Below are 27,044 nucleotides of genomic sequence, written 5' to 3'. Positions count from 1 at the left end.
GCTTCTCCGTCTCTCCCCGGGAAGCATCTGTGGGTGGCCAGGGGCTGCCACGTAGCTGAGAAAGCAGTTGGTTCTATGGAGAAGGTAGTTTCGGCCATGGAGTAGTTGGGTAGTAAAAGAGGATGTTCTTCAGAGGGGCAGTCTAGGCTGGCAACATTGGTGACCTTTGGTAACATGGTGCCCTGAGTAAGGCCAAAATTTGGCAGCCCCAAATGGATCTTCTCAGTTATGGATCTTCTCAATTTTGCTCCCGTGCGGGGGAACTGCCTGCACCACCCTAAATCTGAAGCTGCTGGCAAGTCCTGCAGGTGGATGTGTTTGGCTGAGGCCTTCCTGGTAGAAACAGAACCCAGCCACATGCTTTTCGTTTTTTGTTTCGCACCCCCTTTCCCCCTGAACCAGGATGAAGAACAAGCTCTGGTATTTTGAGTTTGCTACATCGGAGACCATCTTTGCCACATGCAAAAAGCTCAAGGAGTGCCTGTCTGTTGAGGTGAGGTTCCCCCTTGTGGCGCTTGAGTCAAACAGCTGTGTTGCAACTGTGAAAGACGAGAGTTGCCTTTTCTGTCCTCTGCAACCATCTCTGCTGCAGATTACTGGTGAATCAGAGCAAACGTCAGTCTGCAAAAAAACGATCAACGTTTGTTATGATTCGGCAGTAAGCCGCAAGTTTTCCCGGGTAAACCTCTCAGCCTTGTGTCTAGAAATCATGGAACAAAGGGGAGTGTGGATGAACCCTTAGTTTAAGTCAGACTTCAGGAGATGCTTGGTATTCTTGTGAACACCAGGACTTAGGAACACGTTGTCTCTGAGCGTGGGTGCAGAGTAACTCTCCCTCGTCACTGAGTTGCCAGAAGCGGCTTGGGACCCGCTACACATTTGACATTAGGACTTCTGCATTGGACGAGGGGGACTGCCAAGCAGGCTTGAGCCACAGCACTTTTCATTTTAAAAATAAGCACCGACACCTCTCCCTCTGTCACCTTTCCATGGGCCTCTCGAGAATTCGTCTTGATTTGCTCACTTGGAAGTTATGTACTGCTTACCAAGCATTTCTTCTGATTTGCTTGATTGGTCATGATCCCACACTTTTTGGTGCATTTACATTTTGGTGCATTTTCTAATACAGTAACAAAAAGTCCTTTAAAAAAAAGAAAAATGTTTTGTTGCACCAGGTCACTTTAATTCCTTTTCATTGTGCAAACCTCTATTTATTATATGTGACTGAATCTCTCCTGGAAAATACTGACAGTCTGGAAGTAACCCATAAAAAAAACCTACTCTTCTCTTGATAGCTTCATAATGTTGTTGTTGTTGTTGTTTTTCTCTCTCTCTACCCTATTAACTGGTCAAGGCTGGATCTAGAACTTAACCCTCACCTCAGTGCTGTAGGGATGGCATTGAAAGGGACATTGCTTGAACAACTCGTGGGTTGGGGCAGCTGGCTAAAATGTTTTAACCAGTTTTAATTTTGGTTCCTCAGGTTTTTGTTGGGTTCTGGTTGGTGGTAGTTTTAATTTTGGTATAACTCTAAAATTATTGTTGTTGTTCTTGTTGTTGTTTTCTATTGGTTTATTGGTTTACTTATAGTCTGTGTAAGACAAACTTTTTAAAAATATTTGATGTTTTATTTTGTTTTTATATATACTGTAAGCTGCCCAGAGTGGCTGGAGAAACCCAGCCAGATGGGTGGTATTATTATTATTATTATTATTATTATTATTATTATTATTATTATTAGTTACCTCTCTTGATGAGAGATGGTAAGCAAGAGAGGAAATTTTAAAGATAATGTGGCATCCTTCTCCATTGAATTCATTTTATTTTATTTTACGGTTGTGTCATTTGATTTATGATTCATGTTTTTACTCTGCCAACTGCTTTGATATTTCTATGATATCTTTATAAAAAAATAAAATGACATATATATATATATATATATATATATATATATATACACACACACACACACACACACACACACACACACACACACAAGTTTCTTTAGGTGGTAAATTAGTTATTGGATTATGATATTTATATTATTGGTATTTGTAGCTGTGTCCTCTCACACACACATACATATATACAGTACATACATACGGTATATGAGAAATTATATGAATGTATATGCATTTGTTATGTTTTTGCAATTACTGCATCCTCTATATCAAATAATAAAGAATAAACCACACACACACACACACGAAAGAGTCAATTACCTGGTGATGCTAACCCCCCCCCATTCCTTTCCCCCCCCCCCAAGTGCTGTGGGCAGCCTATTGACCTCAGCGGAGCACTTTCCGGAGTAGCTGTCCTCAACATTCCCAGCATGCACGGCGGCTCCAACCTCTGGGGTGAGACCAAGAGACCTTTGGGGGAGGCAGCGGCACGAAGCACAGCAGGGGGAGCCGCACAGCCCCAGGTCATCAGTGATGCCGAAACTCTGAAGAACTGTGTACAAGGTGAGCTGAGGAAGAAGGGGCAGCAGCTGGGCTCAGGTGGGTTGGGCTGCTTTAGGCAGCAGCGGAAGTGGAAAGCAAGAGCAGATGTCGGTTGTTGTGACCATGAACGAGGGATGATACTCCACAGACTCCATAGAACATCGCACAGGGAGGGTTTGGCTAGGGAAAGCAGTTGTAAGTCCAGCTCCGAGGGCCTTCTGGCGGTTCCCTCACTGCAAGAAGCAAAGTTACAGGGAACCAGGCAGAAAGCCTTCTTGGTAGTGGCGCCCATCCTGTGGAACGCCCTCCCACCAGGTGTCAAGGAAGCAAAGGACTACACAACTTTAAAAAGACAAATGAAGGCTGCCCTGTAACAACAACAACAACAACAACAACAACAACAACAACAACAACAACAACAACAACAACAACAACTTATTATTTATACCCTGCCCGTCTGGCTGGGCCTCCCCACCACTCTGGGTGGCTCCCAACAGAATATTAATAAAACATCAAACATTAAAAACTTCCCTAAAACAGGGTTGCCTTTAGATGTCTTCTAAAAGTCAGATAGTTGTTTATTTCCTTGACATCCACAGGGCGGGCGCTACTACCATACCAAGAAGGCCCTCTGCCTGGTTCCCTGTAACTTCGCTTCTCGCAGTGAGGGAACCGCCAGAAGGCCCTTGGAGATGGACCTTAGTGTCTGGGCTGAATAATGGGGGTGGAGACACTCCTTCGGGTATACTGGGCCGAGGCCGTTTAGGGCTTTAAAGGTCAGCACCAACACTTTGAATTGTGCTTGGAAACGTACTGGGAGTCAATGTAGGTCTTTCAGGACTGGTGTTATGTGGTCTTGGTGGCCACTCCGTGTTTAATGTTTGATGTCTTAGTTTTTTATATGTGCTGGATGCTGCCCAAAGCGGCTGGGTGAAACCCAGCCAGATGGGCAGGGTATAAATGATAAAGTTGTTGTTGTTGTTGTAAGTAGATATAGGCAAAACCTCCAATATTCTCCTATTCTCCTCCTCCCCCTTGCTATTTCTCACCTAGACCTAAGTGACCGGCGGATGGAGGTGGTGGGCCTGGAAGGCGTCTTAGAGATGGGACAGATTTACACGGGACTGAAGAGCGCGGGCAAACGCCTGGCCAAGTGCTCCGAGATCACACTGCGGTGAGTTAGGCAGTTGGTCTGCGACAAGGCTTCTCCTCCTTCTCTTGCAGTTGCCATTGTAACCCTCACACGTCCTAAGGGAAAGAAAGAGGATGCCGGGTTGCTGGGCAACTTCCACCCGCCCTTCACAAAGGGTACCAGATACATGGTCTGGTAAGAGTGAGCAGAGTGAGCGAGAACAAGCAAAAGGGGTGTCCACGGCTTAATTAGTGCCAGGATTCAGCCCAAGGACTTTGCTCCGGAGCATTTGAAGTAACAATGGCGGCGCTTCTGTGCGCAGAATGAAATTCTATCAGTAATTATTTAAGCCCTTCACTCGAGATGCATTCCTAGGCTGAGCCTGCAGCACTATACTGTACAAGCAACTACTGCTTTAGGTGCGACCAAGCACAGGTGAACAGCGCCGAACCTGGATGTCATAAAGACATCACTAAAAGGGCAGGATGGGGACAAGGCAGAGCGTTTGTTTTTTTCCAGTAGGTCTCTGATTTCACCGTGACCTAGAATGCAACCCCCACGTGAATGGGGTATGGTATAGTGTATGGTTTAGTGTGAGAGTGATCTTAGGCAAACCACTATCTCTCAAGCTCAGCCCCACATCTGCAATATGGTTGTAATAGCACTGGACTCCCTTAAAGGGCTGTGGTAACGATTACTTGGATAATGCTTTGAATGGAAAGAACTGTTTTATTCCTTCTTATTCCCGATGCTTAGGCTGTGAGTGCTGTTGCTTATGCTGCCAAAATGGCATCTCTCTCTCTCTCTCTCTCTCTCTCTCTCTCTCACACACACACACACACACACACGGAAGGGAGAGAGCTTTTAAGATTGCAGAAGTATGCAAAATATTTAGGGGGGAAACCTGATGGGGGAACAAGCCGGTGAGGACTGAGCATGCTTAGTGGGAGAAATCAGAAAACAGCGAGTGTGGTGGAATAGAGTGGAGTGAATTTTGAAAGAGGGCATCACTGATTGATTATATCAGTGAACAAGAACCCTGGGTAGCTCAGTTGGTTAGAGCATGGTGCCAATAATGCCAAGGTTTCAGGTTTGATCCCTGTATGGGACAGCTGCATATTCCTGCATTGCAGGGTGTTGGACTAGATCAGGCTTTCTCAACCTCGGCCCTCCAGATGTTTTTGGCCTACAACTCCCATGATACCATTCCACAGTGGCACCCGCTCTGTGAAATGCCCTCCCATCAGATGTCAAAGAGATAAACAACTACCTGACATTTAGAAAACATCTGAAGGCAACCCTGTTTAGGCCCTATGTGACATTTTAATGTATTTTAATCTTTGTTGGAAGCCACCCAGAGTGGCTGGGGAAACCCAGCCGGATGGGCAGGGTACAAATAATTTATTATTATTATTATTATTATTATTTATTTATTTATTTATTTATTTATTATTTATTGCTAGCAGGATGAGTGGTCAGGAATGATGGGAATTGTAGTCTCAAAACATCTGGAGGGTCAAGGTTGAAGAAGCCTGGACTAGATGATCCTCAGGGTCCCTTCCAACTCTGAGTTTATGACAGGACAGGGCTTCCAACTGCAACGTATTGTTGCAAGGCCCACTTGTCAATGCTTAGTAGTATAGGCTGGCCAAAGCAGAAAATCCATGATAAGACGCAGCCATCATAAGACACAGACCTGCAGAAGTCTGTGCCTCATGTTTCCATGTTAGCATCTGCTCACCATTCCCTCTCTGTGTGCTTTTGCAGAACCTTCAAGCATCTTCCCATGCAGATTGATGGAGAGCCCTGGATGCAAGCCCCATGCACGGTAAGCACCTAGTGCAGGGCTGGGGAACTGGATTCCCCACCCCCATGGACCACATTTGTCCAGTGGAAGAGGCTGTTCACCTGTCAGTCACCTGACGCAAGCATGATGTTAGGAGAAGCATTTCCCTTTGCCGTCTGATTGAAGTTAAGCTGCGCTGCAAAAAAAGATGCCTCTAGGCAGTCCCACTGGGGGTTATAGTCAGCACGGAACAGCTCGTTGGCTCTGATTGCAACCCTTGCTTTTGGCAAGGGTTCCAATCGCAATGGAGTGTGCATTTGGCACCTGATTTAACAGGTGCTGAATACAAGCCCCACTCACTGAGGACTATTTGCGAGCACCCTTTAAGGCTCCCAATTGTTCCTTTACCTGCCCACGCCTGTCACAGGTGGGCATGCTTTTGGGGGAAAGGGCTTTGTGGGCCGAATCAGGACCCCTTCCTGAAGCTGCCCAGTCAGGAAGCTGCTTCTCTCACCTCACAAATACATATCCCTCCAGCGTAAGGCAAATCCCAAAGCTGCTGTACATTAGTTCCTGAGATGTGGAGCCCGTTGGGTTATGGGACCTGAGATGCTTTGTACTTCTTCCATTGATATGGAAGCTATGTTTTGCTGGGTTGAAAAAGGGACGCAGCCATTGCTCTGCTCTACCACTGCAGGGGCACTATTGCAGGCGCAGGAGAGAAAAGCACTGAGTCCTTCTTAAGTGTTGCCACGCCCTGTTTTCCTGTGTTTCCAGATCAAAATAACCCACAAGAACCAAGCCCCAATGCTCATCGCTCCACCTCCCCGATCCTCCAGCTTTTTCGGCTTGAAGAAGGGACCGCAGGAGCCCTAAAAGAAAAAGTGTTTCTGGGTCTATCAGAAGCCACGGTGATGCAGCTCAAGGCCTGTTGTCAGGATGCCCAATGCTCTTGCACCATGGGGGGAAGTCCTGCTCTCTTTTACCACCACCAAACACAAACAATTGAACAAGGTTTCTTGCTGCCTGGTACACGGCAAAGCGGGTGGGCAGCTGCAGCCACAGCGCCTTTGCTTCTGCCACACAGATCGACGTTGCCAATTCCCTGGACCGGGGTGGGAGAGCCCTTGCAATACCCCTGCTAGTGGGTGTTGTCCTTTGTGGGCTGCCTCCCGGTGCCGGTGCCCTCTTACCCCAATTGTGTGGGTGCCAAATCTTCCTTCACTGATCACTCAAAAGGCCCTGCAAATTGTCTGCTCTTGCCCTTCCGGTTCTGTTCCTTGTAGGTTGTTACCCCTTGCACTCGAGGTTACTACTGAAGGACTGTGGCGGCCCCAGCTCGCCTTTCCCGCTCCTCCCCTCCGTCCCCCTTTTATTTATTGCAACTCCATTCCAAGTCCTCCACCTAGCGTTCTCAGAAGTGCCTCAGCGTAGTAATAAAGAGTTGGGCTTGGATGGTGGTGGTTGTTCTGTTGTTGTAGCTGGTTTCTTTGGTTATGGGCAGACATGAAAGCCTAGGACATTGTGGGGCCACTGAATTAAAAATGGCTCTGTGTTGGCTAATTCCCAAAAGATGAGATGGCTTGGCTTACTTTTGAGATTTGGGAAGGGGAGGGGAGTATGTGTGTTTGCGCACATGTGAAAGTACCTGAAAGCGATCTTACTGCTTCTATGGTACCAGCCCAGATCGTGCATTGGTAGCTTTTAAAAACCTGTTGGGAAGTAAGGGCGGAAAACTGGGCTGTTCAAGGAATGAGGCTCTAAGAAGACCTGCTGCTCCTTCTCTGTGTCTCCTAAGACTCATTGGAGTGGTGAAATAACTAGATGGCGTTTGCTAGCACTTCTCAAACATACTAGCCCATCGTTGGGTTTTTCTTCTTATTATTTAAATGGATAGAAGAGGACAAGTATGGGTGTGCAGCCATTCTTTCACATAACAGGAACAAGCCCTGCCTCTTCTGTCAGCCAGGAAGCCCCACACCACACTCTGCAGAACGATTCCCCCATAAATATGAGATCCCATAGCCCTTCTTTGTCTTGGGCCCCATCCTGGCATTGCTCTGTCACATGCTTTCACCCAAGTCTGTGCTGCAGATCTTCCTATCTTGCTCATTCCACAGCAGCCTGTTCTCACTCTCTTATCTCCTTCAGGGCAGAAACCTCTCTTTGGGAGAGCTGTACTTTACAAAACCTGTTCCTCAGGAGCCAGGCCTTCCTACTCTCCAGCTTTTCTAACTGCCCTGACAAGCTGCTTCTTCTTCCTTCCCATCGCTTTAGTGTACCCTGTGGGCACCAGTGACAGCTATGGTCTGCTCACCAGTTACATGACATGTACAGCATCATGCAAGGGAACGTGGTTAACTAGGAGCCCATCTATGCAGAGGGACCATAACACTTCAGGCAGTAAATGAGGTGTCATTTTTGCAGCCTCTCCTTGCAGCATATACAAAACTGGCACACAATGAAGAGCGCTACAGTATTTTAAATCTTGCTTTGATACATTAGTTTGTTGTGTACATACAGGGGAGGGTGTGTGTGTGTGTGTGTGTGTGAGAGAGAGAGAGAGAGAGAGAGAGAGAGAGAGATTAAGTTAGGGCTGGGCGGTATCTGGTTTTCAACATTGCAATATATGACCAGCTAAACATTGCAGTATACTGGTATATCACAATGTCTGAAATAAGGGTGAAGCTATGTATGGCTTTATGGGTTTTCTTCCACATTGCGTTTTTTGCATAGCACACACAGATATCATGACTCACAATATATATTGCCAGATTAAAAATTATGTAACTAATATCACAATATGGACTTTAAACCGGCTTTGGATGATATATCACCCAGCCCTATACCTCATTCAACTTAAGTGTGCAAGAGTGGCTTCACAACCGGCATATTGGTAGACATTAGGGGCAGCTGGTGCTTGGGGCAGGTGCTGGAGGGGCAGATCAGGATGTGGAGGAGGTCTAGGAAAGCAAGCCATTTAGCACTTCTGCAGGGTCTTGTGTCTTCCCTCCCACCCAGGCAGGCACTGAGATGGCACCATCAAGGAGTCTGAGTGTTTACTTAGCAGGTAATTTTTTAAAAAAGAACAAGAATGCTGGGCGGGGTCAGTTTAGGGTGGAAGAACTGCAGAGGAGGAGGAGGACACTATCTCCTTTCGCAGGGCTGGCTCCACGAGGCATCTGGTTCAGTAGTTAGCAAGGCTTCAGTTTGCTTCCTTGGCCTTCGTCTCCATCTTTAGATCACGTTGCCACTCAGCAGTGGGCTGCTTTCCCCACTGGCCCCCTGCCCAAAAGCCTGGCGTAGGAAGAGGCGTACAGTGGTGCGGTCAGGTAACCAGCTGCTGGGAGAGGTCCTGGCTGATGTCGCAGCACGGAGGGGCGTGTATTTCACATGCCTGCAGTGGAAGAAAACGGTGACAGTAAAATATTTAGTGAGCCACAGTTTTCTAGCTTGGTTCGTTCAGTGTTTCGAACAGAAATAATAAGGCTTTTAAGGCTCCTTCCTTCAGCACAGTAGGTGGATTTTGGCCACATAGGCTTGATCTACATGCCATCTATGTCTCTTCTCAGAAGACTTTGGGCAACAGAGAGCTCAATGCTACTAAGTTGGCCATTGAGAGTGGTTAGTTTGAGGTTGGGATGGATTGTCAAGGATGGAGGAGATGGAAGACGAAGTACTGCGGGGAGCAATGACAGGTGAACTGTGGTAAGGTAGAAATGGTTTGCGTGCAAAGGGAAGAAGAAAACTGACTTAGTTGAAGCCTTGGAGAGTAGACTGACTACCTGCCCACAAGCTTTGAATGCAATGAAAGTTCACCTTGGGGAGCTTTCCCATTCCACTGGCATGCCCAACTGCTTTGCTATTTGCTAGACCAGAAAGGTTTGCAGGTTCTACAACCCACCAGGGCTACACTGGCTGGCTTTGGTCAGCTCGCCTCACCTTTGTGCTGTAGTTTCCCCAAATATGAGGTGGAAGAAGTCGTGTCCCTGGAAGAGCCCATGTGTTGCATGGAGGCTCTGGCACTTCCAGTTAGAGGAGCAGGAATGGGCCATGTTGGGCTCCAACTCCTATCAGCCTCCATCAAGCATGGTCAGTGGTCAGAGGTGACACGAGTCATAGTCCAGCAGCAATCTGGAACGTCACAGATCCCCCCCACCCCTGAGTCAAAAGCACAGGAAGCAGGGCTGGGGAAATCTTCTGCCTGCAATCTTGAAGGGCTACTGGCCATCACTGTTGGCCTAGATTGGACTACAATTCTCATCATCCCTGACCACTGGTCCTGCTAGCTAGGGATGATGGGAGTTGTAGTCCAAAAACAGCTGGAGACCCAAGTTTGGGAAATTCTGGCCTAGGTGGACTCGTGGGCTAGATCAATATAAGTCAGCTGTAAATGTTCAAGAGACCAGCCACCTTCCTGTGCTAGGTCCCACCCAAATGCCGTAAGGCAGAGGCAGCCAATATGGTGGCTTCCATATGCTGCTGGACTACAATTCCCATTGCCCCTAACTAGCTGAGGATGCTGGGTGGAGTGCAAGAACATCTGAAGGGCACCGCCTTGGCTACCCCCTGCAGGAAGGATTTGATTGCTGTTAGGGGGCCACCAGATTTACAGGCCCCTGGATCCTTCACAGCTAGAGAAGGATGTGATTATTAGGGCAGGACTTGGCAAAATGCCTCTGATCTTGGCGGAGAGGCTTTAATCAACTCTACAACGTTCCACTAGCTTCTGGACCGACACACTTCCTTGTTCCTCAACTGACTATAGGCTCCCATGTGGCTCAACAAAGACTCACCTGTAGGTATAGGCAACAGCCCCTAAGGCAGCAGCGACCAGCACCACTCCAACAACTAGTGCAATTTGGGCTGAGCCTGAAGTTCTTGCTGCTGGAGAAGATAAGAGAAATTAATGTTTGCCCATTCAGCGAGAGAAAGAGAGGAGCGCAGCATCTTTCCTTGGGGAACATGGGTCAACCTTCCAGCTAGTCTCAGAAGGCATCTCTACAGCTGCTCTGATAATGCATGCCATCAAAGAGCAATAAACACAGAGAGGCCACCCTCCTCCCTCTGGCCCATCCTTGGTGTTCCAGGGTGCCGAGAGCAAGAATAGGCACACCATCACTGATACTACAGGGAGAAACTGATGGGAGAGTTGTCTTCCCCGGCAAACCCCAAGAAGTCCTAAGCATCAGGAGCAGAGAGAGCTCTTTGCCTCCCCGAGGTTTGGTCCTTACCCTGAATGCTGACTTGGGTGCTGGCCACAGCCAGGCTGTTGGCATCAGCCAGGGAGATGTTGACACAGTAGATGCCAGACTGGTTGAAGGCCTGGCGCAGAACCAGCTGGCAGTCGGGGCTGGGCTGGGCCGGGATGCACACAGTCTCCTGGGCTGTCAAGCAATCGGGGTCCGAGATGGTTGTGCAGACTTGCTCAGGGAGGCTGCAAGCAGGACAAGGCTATTTCGTTCAGGTGTTGGGAGCCAGTCCTCTCTCCCTCCCATGACCACAGCATTCTCCGGGTCACTGCTCTCCCTTTCTAGTATCGATGCAGCTTCACTGTGGCTACCCTCCCTCTCCTAGCTTCCCAAGGGACTGTCAAGTGTGTTCCAACATGTCACACACACGAACAGTACATGCACATGCTGCTCAGAGCTCCTTTGGCCCTGTTCCTAACTTCCTTTCATTCTCCTCCACTGGTCCAGGGCTCCCTCCCGATGCCATTTCAATTCCGCACTCACAATGATGCATGCATGTGACAGTATTGGGGTAGTTTTACATGCTCCTGCTATCAACACTATAAAAACCTGGGGGGTTAGACATGCTGCTTTGCTTCCAAGTGGTCCATGCCCCTTAAAGTCCTGCTGATATGCTATAATACTTCATTCCACAAATGCTCTGGCATTTTCCTTACGCTTTTCCTCTGCCATAGCGCAGGACCGTCCCTCCACGTGGCTCTTTGCAATATCATTGGGGAAGCATCACCAAATAACTAATAAAGTGAAATGGTCTGTGGGACTGTCCGCCGTTCATGCACTATTATTGCATCAATGACATTTTGCAGAATAACTGCCCCCCCCCCAAAAAACCCACCTATCTTGAAACAGCCCAACTCTACTTGCCCAGTGCTTCAGTCCATAATTTTTAACGGGAAAATGGAAGACCTTGGAGCCACACCAAAAGAGGCTACTCCTACTTATGCAACCTACCTTCCTTGGCACGTCACTGTGAGATCTACCGTGTTCTCAGCAACAGCTGACACCAATGGCACCACCTCCACAATTTCAACACCTTCGATGCCCTCTGCAATAAAGGAGAACAAGGATGTGCCTCTTTCTTGTTCTCCCTCTCGCCCTCCTTTCATTCCCTAGTTCTGACTGGGGTCCACCCCCACCCCCAACTCTTGTCTGCTGAGAATCAACACTGGAAGCAAGGGAAGTTTGGGAGGTCTTTTGAAGGTGAGTTTGAAACTTGGGACGCCCAAAAAGAGAGGCACCAAACTCAGCTGCACAGGGGAGATGGATCTGCCTACCAGCAGAGTGGGTACATTTTGAGATTATTAGTAGTCATTCTTGCGCACATCTCTCTCTCTCTCTCTCTCTCTCTCTCTCTCTCTCTCTCTCTCTCTCTCTCACACACACACACACACACACACCATCCCCAGGACTCACGGACAATGTCCAGGTTAGTTTCGAAGGTCCCATAGCGGTAGAGGAGGCAGCCAGCAGGTGCCTGGCGTTTCACCAAGACCTGGACCACTTCAGTCGCCACCGTTCCAGTGTCTGGGACAATGGACACAGTCAGGTCGATTGTTGCTGCATCTTCAGCGGCATCTGTTGGGAGAACATGGCCAAAGGAACAATAATGCCCCCTTTCCTTCCCCCATCTTCTCCCCACCCCACCCCACAAAGCCTCGTGCTGCATGCGTCTCAAAAGCAGGGATTGCAGAAGGATAATAGCCACAGGCAGTGGCTGAGCAAGCTGGGTTTGTGGTCTTAAAAGACACCAAGTGGTTCTTCCTCTCTATTGAGAGGATCTGAGAAGGCTGCAAGGAAGTTGGTAGGTTGTGCTGGGTAAGACGGAGGAGCGGGTTCAAAGAGGGCAATCTGCAAGGGAAGCTGGGCGTAGGATAAGCAACAGGAACACGAGAGCTGATGAGAATGGCAGGTGAGGCGTCCACGGGGAGAGGAGTGCCACCCTCTCTAATGCTCAGTCCGAAATCACAACTCTGCAAGGAGCTGAATCAATTGGGGGAAGTTTTGCAGATGCCCCTGTATCGACATCTTCAACAGAAAGGCTGGACTTGACCATCACGCACCTTCATGCGGATGACCTGAAATTGCTGCCTTCGCTGCCCATCTCCCATCCCTGAGCCCCGATTGGGATTCCCACTGCCTTCAGCAAGGTCAACATGGCAAGCTATCCTCCGTTCGAGGGAAAGGGTAAAGACAGCCATGGTGAAGAAGCATGGCTGGATGTTTCAGGGCCCCATGGTGGATCTCAAGCAAGGCAAGGAATCTCCTGCTAGACCTACCTGCCGCTGATGGAGGGAGTGGGGTGTTGGCCACACTAGAGAGTGTTGTCGATGCCCCAGGAAGCTCAGCTGTAGATGCCGCTGGAGACAAAACCGCGGGTGCCAAAGTGCCCGCGTCATCTTCGGGCACCGCTGCAGAGGGAGAATCGGGCACCACAGTGCCTGGCAGAGATGCAGCCACCGCGGTGGACACAGATGCAGAAGCTGTGGTGGCTGGGAGGGATGCTGCTGCTGCTGTGGCAACAGTTGCAGGGTCCGCAACGCCTGTAGCGTCTTCAGCTGGGGCGACGGAGGCATCGTTCACAGGCTCCACGGACGCTACGGCTAAATCTGCCCCTTCGGGCACAGCACTGACTACTGTGGCAGTGCCTGCAGTAGCTGCAGTGGCCAAAGAACTTGTCTCGGGTTGCTGCTGAGTTGTCCCGGAGGCTGGGGCTGCACATGCAGAGAGAGAGAATGAGACGTAATACAGAAAATGGTCTAAGCATGCAATTTTGCAAGAGTGTAGGCAAACTTCTTTCAGTAGCTGGTTCAAACCAAGACCACGTGGGTCAGCAACAGGTTTAACCACACTTTTATGTGACCATCTAAGCAATAGCTCAGAAAATATGCCAGATCAAGGAATTGTAAACCTTGCTGTTCTCTTGTGCAAAAAACATCCCTTTAGCCTTGGTCTACGCTGGCCATTGATGGAAGATAATGGGCAGGCCAGCTGTTCTGAGCATATGGGATGTGAGTAACACCCACCTGTCAGGTTGAGGTCTGGGGCTGGTTTTGTCTGGGAGCTTTTGCACACCTGGGGCAAAAGCAGAAGCAGTTTCTGGGGTTCAAGAGGCGGAATGGATACACGGGTTTATGTCGAAGCACCCCGACTCCTGCTGTGGAATGGCATACTCTTCATATACTGTATTGTGAACTATTTAGACATTACCGCCCTAGAATTAGTGTAAGGCAAGTAATCCTAAGTGTGAAAGTTGTGGACTCAGCATGGCAGTGATGTAGGTGGAAGACCTGCCTTGACTCTCAAGACAGGAATATGCAGTGTCCTGGTGAGGATTTGCCGTGCAGGACTGGGGAATCTGTGTCCTTCAGAGGTGGTTGGAATCCAAAGCTTCAGCAATCAGGGCCAGCTGTCATGGGTGATGGGATACGTAGTCCGACAAGATCTGGAGGGCCAAAGGTAGACCTCCCCTCCTTCAGGGCAAATCTAGGCATTGACTACTAAGTCTACTGAGCCTTGCTGTTGCCTAGCGTGAACTGAGAATGAGCCCCAGAACATACCCTGTGAAGATTAATAATGATGGACAACTCATCTCTCCATTACTGACCCTCTGGTAACCTTCAGAGGCCCCTACATTTCTCAGAACACAGGGTGAAAGCCTCTGTATTATATAGCCTCTGAATACACTACCGTGCCTCTCCAGTTCTTGTAGAGAACTAGTCTTTCCCACCCACAAAAAAACCTGCAGATCTTTGAAAGCAAAAATCAATCGTACCAGGCACTCAAAAGATACATATCCAGATCTGTTTTTGAGATGCACAGTTTGCTCTCAGCGCAGAGTCTGAGTTGGTTTATTTGTACGCAAGTGGAGCTCACCTGGGTTGCTTACTAGACGAGTTACGAGACCATATAACACTGGTCCTGAAAGACCTACATTGGCTCCCAGTACGTTTCTGAGCACAATCCAAAGTGTTGGTGCTGACCTTTAAAGCCCTAAATGGGGTCGGCCCTGTATAGCTGAAGGAGCGTCTCCACCCCCATCGTTCAGCCCGGACACTGAGGTCCTCCTCCGAGGGCCTTCTGGTGGTTCCCTCACTGCGAGGAGTGAAGTTACAGGGAACCAGGCAGAGGGCCTTCTCGGTAGTGGCGCCCTCCCTTCAGATGGCAAGGAAATAAACAACTATCTGACTTTTAGAAGACAACTGAAGGCAGCCCTGTTAAGGGAAGTTTTTAATGTTCGAAGTTTTATTGTGTTTTTAATATTCTGTTGAGAGCCGCCCAGAGTGGCTGGGGAGGCTCGGCCAGATGGGCATGGTATAAGTAATAAATTATTATTATTATAGTTAATTACTTACCTGAGGTTGGGACACCCGCGGATCCTGACCCAGTTATGCTGCTGACAGTGGGCAAGGCCGCGGTGCCTTGGGCCGTGGTGCCACTCGGAGCTGTGGTGCCGCTTGGGTCCGCCGTGGGGGCGACGGACGGCTCCTCTGTGGGGGCGACGGACGGCTCCTCCGTGGTGCTGCTTCCGCAATCGGCCAAGGGGATGGCGGCCTGGAGGATGACGCGAGGGCTGAAGGTGCCGGCGGCAAGGTAGGTGTGGGTGACCATGGCAGCCCGGGATATCAGAGTCCCGCTCTGGTCGCCGAAATCCCAGGAGTAGGAGATGTCGGCGTCGCGCAGGTATTGGCTGGGGTCGTGGAGGCGCACGCCAAATGCAATGGCCCGGTTGCGCACAAAGCGCCTGTCAGTCCCGTCGACATCCAGCACTTGTGCGATGTCCACGTTGAATGGGATCTGGTCTGCGAAGCAGAGCAGAGAGTCAGCTACGGGCATGGAAGTAAGCCAAGAGAGGGCAGCAGATGGAGAACTAACACCGCCCTCCCCCTGCCCTACAGTGTGGTGTAGTGGTTAAGAGCGGTAGACTCGTAATCTGGGGAACCGGGTTCGTGCCTCCGCTCCTCCACATGCAGCTGCTGGGTGACCTTGGGCTAGTCACACTTCTTTGAAGTCTCTCAGCCCCACCCACCTCACAGGGTGTCTGTTGTGGGGGAGGAGGGGAAAGGAGATTGTTAGCCGCTTTGAGACTCCTTCGGGTAGTGATAAAGCGGGATATCAAATCCAAACTCTTCTTCTTCTCACCCTGCCTCTCCTGCTGCTCCTCAGTGGCTCCTGAGCTATCCACCTGCCCTACAGCCAGTGTTTCCATCACAAGAGCAACTCAGCCCTCCTAGTTTTTGTGATGCATCCATTAGCTACTGTTTTTGATGGGTTTGTAGGGATGGGTTTGTAAGATTTGCCAATTTTTTAAAATTAATTTTAACAAATCGCCACCAAATTAATACAAATTCAATACCAATTTAAAAGCTGATTTCCCAGGCCCCACCCCCGATATTTCTTCTTTTACCTCCCTCTCTTGCTGCTCCAAGTATCTTACCCACCTTTCATTTCGAAATTCACTGATCTGTTCTCCCCACACATGGAACTCTACAAGTTCAAATTTCTGCTATGATTCTTGTACCTTGTTATAACCTATCCACAAAATATTTGAGTACAGCAAATCCTCTTTTATCTATCTATAACAGGCATAGGCAACCTTCGGCCCTCCAGGTGTTTTGGACTACAACTCCCATGATCCCTAGCTAACTGGACCAGTGGTCAGGGATGATGGGAATTGTAGTCCAAAACATCTGGAGTGCCGACCATTGCCTATGCCTGATCCATAATCATCATTAATCCATTTTAAAATGATTTCCCTTCGATACCTCTGGGGCAACGCTCTACCTGGAAAAAACACAGATCTCTCTCCTTTTTCTTTTAACCGTTATCTCTCCTGCTGGGAGGTTAAGATTTGGGGGAGTCCAGGGGTTGAGCTTGTGAACTGCATTAAGGGCCCCTTCCTTTCCTGCTGCCTCCATGATTCAAACACTGCTTCCCCACCCACAACAAAAGGGCCCACCTGCGTAGACCTACCGGTGATGCTGAACTCTGAAGAGGTGCTACCAATAGGGATGAATTTCTCACGTCCCCGGTAGTGATAGACCTCCACTTCCATGGTGTAGGAGCCCAGGGGTACATCGCCTGTCTCAACAGTCAGCAGGGACGAGGGGCCATCTACCACCTGCCAATACCGCCCTGCAACCAACAACACCAGGGTAGTGATATACCAGCAAAATGCAAAGTCACACACAAAAATATCACCGAGGGCAACCGCTTCACAAAAAGGAGTATAAACAAGAAAACAAATAAATTGCAGAAGTAGTCTTTTCCTTTACGGTCACTCGTGTATTTGGTAGAAGCAACATCAACTCGCGAGTCAACGCTATTCCGGTGCAATTAGCGTTTCTTCTCACAAAGGGGCTTAATCATCGAGCTGTACAATGAAGTCTAAGCAGTATACAACCAGAAAAGTGGGGAAATCTGTCCATATATGTAAATCTCCCAAGGGAAGAACAGAAAGAGGCTCTCCAGCCTTCTGTTTGTTAGCCTTCCTATAGGCAGGGGAAAGGGAACACGATTATAATGGGCAAAGGGATGCAGGATGCGACGACCCCACAAGGGAGGCAGCTGCAATGAAGAAATTTGTCCTGGCGCAGTTTGAAATGCAATGAACCCTGCAGTATTTTAAGTTCAGATGACCCAGACAGTCACATATCAAAACAATCTCCAACTTGCACTGAAAGAGGGGCCATAGCTCAGTGGGTCACCTAGCGCCCTTAACAAAGTACACTTCCCAGAATTCTTTGGGGGGGAAGCTGTTTAAAGTGGTATTATCGTGCTTTGAGCAGGTGCTGTGGGTTAAACCACAGAGTCTAGGGCTTGCGGATCAGAAGGTCGGCGGTTCGAATCCCTGCAACGGGGTGAGCTCCCGTTGCTTGGTCCCAGCTCCTGCCCACCTAGCAGTTCGAAAGCACATCAAAGTGCAAGTAGATAAATAGGGACCGCTCTGGCAGGAAGGTAAACGGCGTTTCCGTGCACTGCTCTAGTTCGCCAGAAGTTGCTTAGTCATGCTGGCCACATGACCCGGAAGCTGTCTGCGGACAAACACCGGCTCCCTCGGCCTATAGAGCGAGGTGAGCGCCGCAACCCCAGAGTCGGACACGGCTGGACCTGATGGTCAGGGGCCCCTTTACCTTTATCGTGCTTTAATGGGGCCCGATTCCTATCAGCCCCGGCCAGCGTGGCCAGCGGTCAGAGGTGATGGGAGTTGTAGTTCCAGCAACGTCTGGAGGGCACCATGTTGGCTATCCCTGCGCTAAGAGATGGCCCCGGGACTTCTGTGGGGGGGGGGGAGCTGTCCCTTATCAGCCAGGAAGCAGACACTTACCCCATGCCTGCCAGACGTAGACGAACTTGCCACGCTTGCGGCGGTCGCTCTGGGAGAAGGGCTGCCCATCAGGGAAGAAGCAGTCCGAGTTGTCAGTCTCCTGATTGGGGAAAACAGGTTCTCCTTGCATCACACGGGTACCTGCAAGGCAAGGATAGGAAACGTAAGTGCCAACACCTTGGGGCCCTGGGTGCAGGAGCACCCACAAAATTCCCCATGAACGGGCTGGGCGCCCACAAATTTTGGTGCCACGGCCATGCACACTGCCTCGTTCCAGTATACTTGAAGGAGCGTCTCCACCCCCATCGTTCAGCCCGGACACTGAGGTCCACCTCCGAGGGCCTTCTGGCGGTTCCCTCGCTGCAAGAAGTGAGGTTACAGGGAACCAGGCAGAGGGCCTTCTCGGTAGTGGAACCTGCCCTGTGGAACGCCCTCCCATCAGATGTCAAGGAAATAAACAACTACAGTATCCGACTTTTAGAAGACATCTGAAGGCAGCCCCATTTAGGGAAGTTTTCAATCCCCGTTTAGGGAAGTTTTATTCTGTTTTTTATGTTCTGTTGGGAGCCGCCCAGAGTGGCTGGAGAAACCCAGCCAGATGGGCGGGGTAGAAATAATAAATGAGACTTCAGCTCACCATTTATGGTGCAGTTCTGGTTCCACACTATGCTTCCGTCTGGTAGAACCGTCTGGTTGCCAGGGAAGCGCAGGGCAATGCTGAACGTGGCTTTGGCACCTGTTATAGTTGGGGCATCGTTGCTGATGTCAAACGTCACATCGCCTCCTGGATAGGGGAAGGGAAAAGAAAGGGGTCAACGTGCCTCAGAACTCTTGGGGTTGAGGCCCAGAAGAAGTCTCAACCCGTAGGGTTTCTCTCTCATGGGTAACTGGAATGCCTATGTCCTCGGTTCAGAGTTAGTCCTCACCTCTCCAGCAGTTTCTGTGCCTGGCGTCTCCCTGCCTCCACTGCGGGTAAAGTCGGGAGTTCCAAGTCTTGTAGGAAGCATGCTTCTGGCTCCAGTTTTGTCCCCACCTGTTGCTCCTGTTCCTGCCCCCGGTCCCTAAAAGCAAGAGAAGAGCAGGGATGTCAAGTTATTTTCTGGCAGGTGGTGTCCAAGACGTCACTTAATGAAGAGGGGCGCTCTTGGAAAGCCTGCAAAGGGTTGGAGTTAAATGGCAATGGAATGCGAAATTTACATTCCGTAGCAACTCAGTTAAAGCTTAAATGTTTGTAGAGGGATGCACATCAGCAGCAGTAATTGCTGACAACAGAATCATATGCAAACATACACAAATAACCTCAGTTACGAACACAATTGTCATTGTGTTCATATAGGGTATCCATATGAATGCCATGCCCGATCTTCATTCGGACGCATTGTTGCCACCTACCTAAACGTTGGTGAACACCTCATTCTGTGGAACTCAAGCATTTACATCTATTTTGCAAGTACTTTTGAATTGATTTATCTCCATAATAATAATAATAATAATATTTATACCCCGCCCATCTGGCTGGGTTTCCCCAGCCACTCTGGGCGGCTTCCAACAGAAAAATAAAACGCAGTGATCTATTAAACATTAAAAGCCTCCCTAAACAGGGCTGCCTTCATATGGATACCCTATATGAACTATGACTTATGAACTACTACTTATGACTGTGGACATTTCATTTATGTTGGACTAAGTCCTTTTCTGATACTTTGCAACACGTGGTTGTGCTATTTATGTTATTTCACATTGTCTTTATAAATTCTTGAATGACTTGTTACAGCAGCCGGCTACGCCTGTTTACATAATTGACAACAGAATCATAGCATGGGTGAATAAAATGGCAAGAAGCTTAAACGTATGCAGGATGAGAGCACTGATCATTTACAGCGGTGATTGCAATGGTTTTGACTGGGCTCTGCAGGTGCCCTGTTGATCGTACATTCATTTGTGCTCTTGATTGTGGCATTTAGGTGGTTTATATACATGAGCCCATCTTCAATATTTATGCGTCTGCAAAGGTTTGGGGGGCAGGTATAGGTCATTCCCAGTTAGCGCATGCCTTGTATTTTCCTGCTGAATGCCTGTAATAGTTCATACTGCAAATGTTCCGAATTTAACGTTTGTCCTGCTTTTGTCGTGCTATGGCGCAAGAGTGCCCCCCCTCCAGATGGCAATAATGCAATAACATGGAGGGGGGACCCCCAGTATCCACTGCCTCGGGCAGCTGTCTGCTTAATGGTCGAGCCAGCCCCGATTACCAGCTGAAGACTATTATAGTCCAGAGTACAACATTACCTAACTACACCCCCAATTCATTGTTCCAAGCCAGGATTTTAGAGCACGTGAAGAATTGTGGCCCAGTCAATCCCATGTCTTTGTAATGAGGGATGAGTGGGTCTGCTTGTATTAATCGCTGCGACCCACAGCATTAAAGCTCACCAGTCTATGCTGGCTTCTGAAAATCTTCCGGCTTGGGGGTCTTCTCTTTCCAAGGATCCCAGCGTAACAGAAAAGTACAAAGTCCTCTAAAGGGCCACTGGCAGCAGTCTTCTCCTCTCCCGGCATCTTATGGCAGATGCTTGAGAGCATTATTATTATTATTATTATTATTATTATTATTATTATTATTATTATATTAAATTTGTATACCGCCCTATACCTGCATGGTGGTTCACAGGATAAAATCACAGTAACACAAAATACATAATCAAAACAAAAACAACATAGTTAACCCACCCCATACACATTTTAAAAGGGTATTGGATGTCAAGCAGCATTTCAGGCACACTCACAAAACCGCTTTCCACATGGGCACTGCAAGCTGCAATGGAAATGCTAGCATGTGCAAAAGGCAACTGCATTTCCCTCAAGGTAAAATATTAAAAGACTGAGCAGTTACCTCCACTAGGTTAAAAGAAAGGTAAAGGACCCCTGGACGGTTAAGTCCAGTCAAAGGCGACTATGGGGTTACGGCGCTCATCTCGCTTTCAGGCCGAGGGAAACGGCATTTGTCCACAGACAGCTTTCCGGGTCATGTGGCCAGCATGATTAAACTGCTTCTGGAGCCAAAAGCGCACGGAAACACCGTTTACCTTCCCGCCTATTTATCTACTCGCACTGGCGTGGTTTTGAACTGCTAGGTTGGCAGAAGCTGGGACAGAGCAACGAGAGCTCATCCTGTTGCGGGAATTCGAACCGCCGACCTTCCAATCGGCAAGCCCAAGAGCAGGCATCCCCAAACTTTGGCCCTCCAGATGTTTTGGACTACAATTCCCATCTTCCCCGACCACTGGTCCTGTTAGCTAGGGATCATGGGAGTTGTAGGCTGTAAACATACTGAAGGGTTTTTTTCCCCATATGGGATGGACATGTGCAAAAGCTATGGGGTGTGTGTGAAATGATACGTAACGAAATGAAGAAAATGATAAAATTGGCTCCTCCCCCAAAAAAACAAGCTTTCCTTTTAGGGATAATAGGAATGGATGTCCGAAAGAAGATGATTGAATTATTTATGTGTGCAGCAACAACAACAGCCAGAATCCTATTTGCACAGAAATGTAAGGAAGGAGAAGTTCCAACAGAATGGATCTTAAAGCTAAAGGACTACACGGAAACGGTGAAATCGACAGCGAGATCAAAACGATGAACTTTTAATGGAAGAGTGGAGACCCGTTTTGGACTATCCGAGGAAGTATTACAGTCCAAGGAAGTCGTGACCAAGCAGGATTCGAAATCTAAGCAGTGGAAGGGAAACGACAACCATTGCAATGGATGAAATAAGTACGAAATATAAATAAATATGTTACATAATGCAGCAGGGGAAAGGGGTGAGAACCAAAACTTCACGGAGGGTAACGGTGGGACGTCAAACTGTTAAGGGAAATTCGTATTAAAGTTGAAGTTAATTTGCTAAAATTCAGTTCAATATTTAAAAAAAGAAAAAGGGTGGCATTTCTCACTGTGGCCGCTCTGTGATATATACAGCTGCTATTGCATCTGGACAACACAGCTTGCCACCCCTTCCCAAATGTAAATGGACATTCATCTTTACTTTCTGCCAGACGCTGGGAGCAAATGACAACCCACCCCCCCACCTTATGCAAGCAACCCACTTTTCGCCTGCTTTGTTTTATGTGTGAGCTTCCGGTGCAGGAGGTTGCCGATCCAGACTCAACCCATCATTCAGCTACAGAGCCCTTCCCTCAGCTGAGAGTCACATGAAAGAGCTTGGCCACAGCCTGCCAGGCCCCATGTGATGGGAGCCCCACGGCACTGTGCAGGGCTGAGCCATCACATGCTGCCTGCACCCGCGGCAGAGGAGTAAAGTCCTGGGCTCCTTGCCATGAAAAAAAAATGGAGGGGGAGAGAGGCTGCAAAGGGCGGCGAGCTGGAAGGAGAATTCACTCCTTGAAACACAACTGGAGACCAGAACATGGATGCAAATGCGATCAGAGAGGAGGGTGGTGCATCTCGCATCTAAAGCACGTGACTTCCCCGGGGATCCTGGGAACCGTAGTTTACCCACCGGAGAGCTAAAATTCCCAGCGCCATTAACAAATGATGGTTCCCAGGATCTTAAGTTAGAAAATAGTGGTTGGATTCCTGATGGCCTTGGGTTTTGCTCTTAAGTTACACAGCCTGCTCAGTCTCTCTTCCCTTGTTGAAACTTTCGTTCCCAGTCTCCAGGTGGAGAGAAGGAATTGGATAGAATAACTTGCTGTCAAAAAAAAACCACCCTCATTCAAGTACAGCCTAGAAATATATCAAGCTGTCCAATGAGCAGATCAGCCTCCTGGGCCATCTAGGCTCCATGCTAACTACACTGGTTGGCAGCTGCTTTCCTGAGCTTCGTGCAGGAGTCTTCCTGATTCCTACCTGAAGATGTTGGGGCATGAAGCCAGGGCTTTTGAATGGGATGACCTCTCTCTCCTCCTTGTCGGAGCCACATCCGGTGGATGCCAGGCTGCCCCGATTCTTGGCTTAGGCTTATGGTCTATCTATTCCTTCACCCAGTTGTCAGTGGTTATGGCAGCCCCTGCTGTCTTACGATGCTGTATTATTTCCTGCCAGTGTGTAACAATAAAGACATCTCTCCTTCATTGCTGGAGGCTGGGGTGTAACAATTAAGGCCAATTTGGGCATTCCCAACAACTTTTCTTCTGAGACTTCCAACAAAGCATTCTGGAGCAAACTACCTATCTCCTGCAACATCAGCTCTCACTTTAGAAAGTGATGCTGGAGATTAGGCCTGGGACAGACCAAAATGGTGTTAGGGACCACTGCGGGGAGAGGGAGACTTAATCCACAGGGTTGTGTCTGTTCGCACTTTCTGTTGCTGTAAAAACAAGCAGGAAAACAAGCAAGGACAGGTACAACAGCCTAGGATTAGCATGACATAAGCGGTTGCGCTGGTGCATAATCTGCATCCTGTGGCTCAACTGCACATGCGCACAGCCTGCGCATAACCGATCTGATGCGGATGGCACTGATTTTATCACACACGGCCGAACGGGTGGTGCTAAACTGACCAGAGATTGCAATTTTTGCACCAGCGCTACGCACTGTGTTGCAAAAATTGGGGGCGGGGGCGGTGGCGGTGAGAGAACAACCTTTGAGATCTTTAATCTGGCTGAAGAATGTACGGTCATGTGCAGTGGTCGGGAGTTTCAAGCCGGCCGAATTTCACCTACAAAGTGTTCTCCCTCCTTAATGCAATTAGACCAGCTCCTAATGTGATCTGACTTCCAGCAGTCTCCAACGTTAAGTCTTCTCTGTGTATCGAGCACAAATACACATTCCACATCCCAGACAGCCAGCAGCACCACAAGAGGATTAGAGGGGCGCGGGGTGGGTCTGGACCTCCCCGGCACAAATCCAGATCACCACGAGGTTTGGCTTTATGGCTCTGTGTGTGTGTGTGTGTGTGATTCCTGCCTCTGCCGTAACCCATTAAGTCAATGGATACAATTAATGCCATTTCATAAGGCAGAGTGGTATCACTATTTTTTCTCTCCACACATTGCGATTGGCAGGGGCCAAAACATCCCCCCAGAGAAGGGATAATTCTCACGTGCCACCCGATTATGCCAGAAATGAGCCAACATTCAAAACTAGAGCCACACAATTTCAAATGGCTTTTCTTTTCAGGTCTGCATTCTTTTCTACCATGGTTACCCTGAGAATTAATTCTGTATTCCAGGTTACAGCTGCCTGCTAGAGCCCAGATTTGGATCACACATGCCCTGTACCTGCTGTATACCCTTTAAAAATAATAATTGTGCAGCTGCCACTTGCATGAAAGTTGTTGCTTCTAGTTTGACCTCCAGCTCCAGAAAGTTGTCTTGATCTTGGAGGTAAAATTAGTTGTTCCTGGGGCAGACCCATGGCATACATTTAAAGCACATCCAATATACATGACTTCCCTGCCCCAAGGGATCCTGGGAACTGTAGTTCCACCTGCACAGAGCTACAATTCCTAGCACCCTTAGCACATGACTGTTCCCAGGGTTCTTTGCAAGGACACCATGTGCTTTAAAGGGGTGTTGAATACGCTTTAAATGTGGGGTGCCCAGAATAAATAAATGGTTTATTTCAGAGGGCAAGAGGTTCAGTCGCTCAAATAAACACCTGACCTTTCGATAAACATTTGTGGGCGTTGAAATGGTTTCTGTAAAAGGACCCACAGCTCTGACTCAGTGGAAATTGGATTTTGATCAGGCTTCTCTCAGAGACTTCCCAATCTGAGAATTCCAATTTAAAAAAAAAACGTGCAAAAGACTTTTAGGCTTTTGTTGCTTCCGAGAACCTTGCACGGAAGTAAAATAACGGAGACACGCACAAATGCATTGACATATGTGGCATTACAAAGCACACCTGAGTCCCTCTTGCACTGTTTGTGTCACATTTGAATGCTGTAAGAAGGAATTTGGCATGTAGGCTTTTATTTTGTGTTCGGAGCCCGTTTAAAACCAAGCTTGCTTAAGTGCCACAAATGCCCTTTGCTGGGGATCTTTTGCCTAATTTTTCTCCCAGTCTTATTGCAATGCAGTGGAAATCAAAAGACGTGCTTGCATAAAAAAATCAATGCAGGTGCAAAAGAAAAATGATTTGAGGAGCAGGGAAAAGTAGTTACTCGTGGCAAATTACGATGTGACAGCAAATAGAACACAAAACAAAACGAATAAGGTATCTAGAGCTGTATAATTCACGTGCTGAAACGTACAACTAAGTTTCACGCTCCTTTGATCCTTATGCTGTATAGTTTCCCTTGCATATTCTCTCATATGCTGCTTACGTGTGTTATGATATTATAAACGTTAATCACTCGGCAGGCAGGTTGGGATACAAAGACGAATCCATCAATTAAAAAGCTTAGAGCAGGCACCCCCAAACATCGGCCCTCCAGATGTTTTGGACTACAATTCCCATCTTCCCCGACCACTGGTCCTGTTAGCTAGGGATCATGGGAGTTGTAGGCCAAAACATCTGGAGGGCCGCAGTTTGGGGATGTCTGGCTTAGAGCAAAGTGGCTGCTCTGCTTCTTGTGCTCGTACAGGACGAAAATAATGTAGCCTCTGTAGCTTTTTAATAACTGTGTGGGAGCAGGCACTGTCCTCCACGCAGATTTGCTCACGGACACATACTTGGGCTAGAGTTAGGGCGCTTGAGTTTCCGGGGCCCAATATTCAACCAGACGGATTCTGCAAAATCAATTCAGGCACTCGAGCCCCCCTCCATGGTTAATGTGTGATGGAGGTCGGTCTAACTGATGAAACAGGCAGAAGCTAGTACTGTAAAATAAATGGCTATCATTCACCATATGAGGAAAAACTGGGCTGTACTTACTGTGTTGAGCCGTAGCTACAGCCAGAAGGGCCCAAACTGCAAACCACAGGTACCAGGTCCGTGGCATCTTAGCTCTTCCGAGTTCTTTGTAGCCTCCTCAGCTTCTAGAGGCAAAGGAGTGGAGTGGAGAGCTGGGGGCATATAAGAAAGGGAGCTCATTTGCATACACCCTCCCCTCCTCTGGGCGCGAAGGGCATCACTTTCTCTCCTCGCCTGCCCCCCTCCCCTTTCTAATAGCGGGGAGCCATGGGATGTGTGTGACCAAAGTCACAAGTTTGGATGGTGGACACAATGGGCCCCCCTTATGAGATTCCTTTGCTGGAAGTTCAGGGGAGGGGGTGGGCAAGGCTGAAACACTAGGGCACCTTCAGGAGGGATGGGGGGATGGAAGTATAATGAGAGAGAGAAGACAAGAGAGAGTGAAATTGCCAGTTATGCAACTTCATCAAAGGGTACCGGGGGTGAGATTACAGGGTGCCTTCAGCTGCCTGGTGAAGCCATTCGCCTCTGGGTCCTTATTGCACCCAGCTCAAGAATAAGCGTAATGTTTGGTGGGCTCAGAAGGCCCAGAGGAGGAAAAGCATACAAGTGATAACAAGCCATAATGACAGGATAGCGAGGTGAACTGGACAGAAGCTTGGCTCTTTTTTCCTGCCGAGGATAAAAAGCTTGCAAGGGAGTTCGAACCAGTTGCACATTCTCTGTCTAACCTACCTCACAGGGTTTTCGTGAAAACAAATGGGACAACTTCTCCCAATCGACAGTGCTTGGAATTCCTTGGTGGAAGGGCAGGGTACCAATTTACTATGCAATTGTGTCGTGGGAAAGACTTGGTATCTGAATTTGCTTGCTTTTCTCATCCCTCGCTATTCTCTTTTCCTTTTGCATAGTTTCTATTAGATTGTGAGCCTGTGGGACTGGACTGTCCTAAATGCTAATCTCTGCACAGCCCATTTTTTTGTGCTGTATAAGTGATAAAATAACAATAAGCAAACGAACTCACCCATTTCACAGTGACTTCATATTCCCCTTTAATTTATGGAATGCAACTTGCTCCTTCTGACATTTTTTTAATTGATAAGAATCTCCCTTAGATTTGAGAATGTTCCTGCTGGCAAGGGGCCTCATGACATAGCTGTGTACCACTGTAACTTCTTTAATTTGATCCTGCACCATTAAAAATAATAATAGCACGTTTAATTTTTCTCTCTCTCCCAAGTTTCACGTGAAACTTCTGAATTGCAACTTCCTGAGAAGTATGCTTCTG

The 27,044-nt window shown here is 48.4% G+C and overlaps 2 protein-coding genes across 11 annotated transcripts in view; one reads left to right on the top strand and one right to left on the bottom strand.

The window, feature by feature from the left end:
- The window catches only part of DGKA (diacylglycerol kinase alpha), a 54,449-nt gene extending 47,822 nt beyond the window's left edge, over positions 1-6,627 (top strand). For all 9 annotated transcript variants that reach the window (XM_035103931.2, XM_060271985.1, XM_035103933.2 and 6 more), the window contains 5 exons: positions 403-493; positions 2,267-2,465; positions 3,498-3,618; positions 5,344-5,404; positions 6,140-6,627. In XM_035103931.2, coding sequence (XP_034959822.1) covers positions 403-493; positions 2,267-2,465; positions 3,498-3,618; positions 5,344-5,404; positions 6,140-6,238 — 571 coding nt within the window. In that variant the 3' untranslated portion in view covers positions 6,239-6,627. The remainder of the gene's footprint in view (positions 1-402; positions 494-2,266; positions 2,466-3,497; positions 3,619-5,343; positions 5,405-6,139) is intronic.
- Positions 6,628-8,406: 1,779 nt separating this feature from the next.
- PMEL (premelanosome protein) lies at positions 8,407-25,912 on the bottom strand. 2 transcript variants are annotated; one of them, XM_035103936.2, is made up of 12 exons: positions 25,778-25,912; positions 18,865-18,999; positions 18,576-18,722; positions 17,939-18,079; positions 16,585-16,746; positions 14,967-15,413; positions 12,891-13,325; positions 12,028-12,189; positions 11,566-11,659; positions 10,597-10,799; positions 10,159-10,249; positions 8,407-8,759 (listed from the first exon to the last, which is right to left on the bottom strand). In XM_035103936.2, exons 1-12 carry the CDS (start codon positions 25,842-25,844, stop codon positions 8,600-8,602), a joined length of 2,244 nt encoding a protein of 747 aa, XP_034959827.2. In that variant the 5' UTR covers positions 25,845-25,912; the 3' UTR covers positions 8,407-8,599. The 2 variants fall into 2 exon arrangements, with proteins under 2 accessions (XP_034959827.2, XP_034959828.2); XM_035103937.2 differs by having other exon boundaries at positions 10,159-10,246.
- Positions 25,913-27,044: the final 1,132 nt, after the last annotated feature.

Source organism: Zootoca vivipara, chromosome 2, assembly GCF_963506605.1.
Source record: "Zootoca vivipara chromosome 2, rZooViv1.1, whole genome shotgun sequence".
Lineage (NCBI taxonomy): Eukaryota > Metazoa > Chordata > Lepidosauria > Squamata > Lacertidae > Zootoca > Zootoca vivipara.
This window is presented reverse-complemented; position numbering and strand designations above follow the sequence as displayed.

Excerpts from the sequence above, each read along its gene's own strand:
- PMEL (XM_035103936.2), bottom strand. The coding sequence starts at position 25,844 with ATGCCACGGACCTGGTACCTGTGGTTTGCAGTTTGGGCCCTTCTGGCT. Across the intron at positions 13,326-14,966 it reads CGCGGGTGTCCCAACCTCAG|CCCCAGCCTCCGGGACAACT; the intron begins GTAAGTAATTAA and ends CTGCATGTGCAG. Across the intron at positions 12,190-12,890 it reads ACTCCCTCCATCAGCGGCAG|ATGCCGCTGAAGATGCAGCA; the intron begins GTAGGTCTAGCA and ends TTCTCCCAACAG.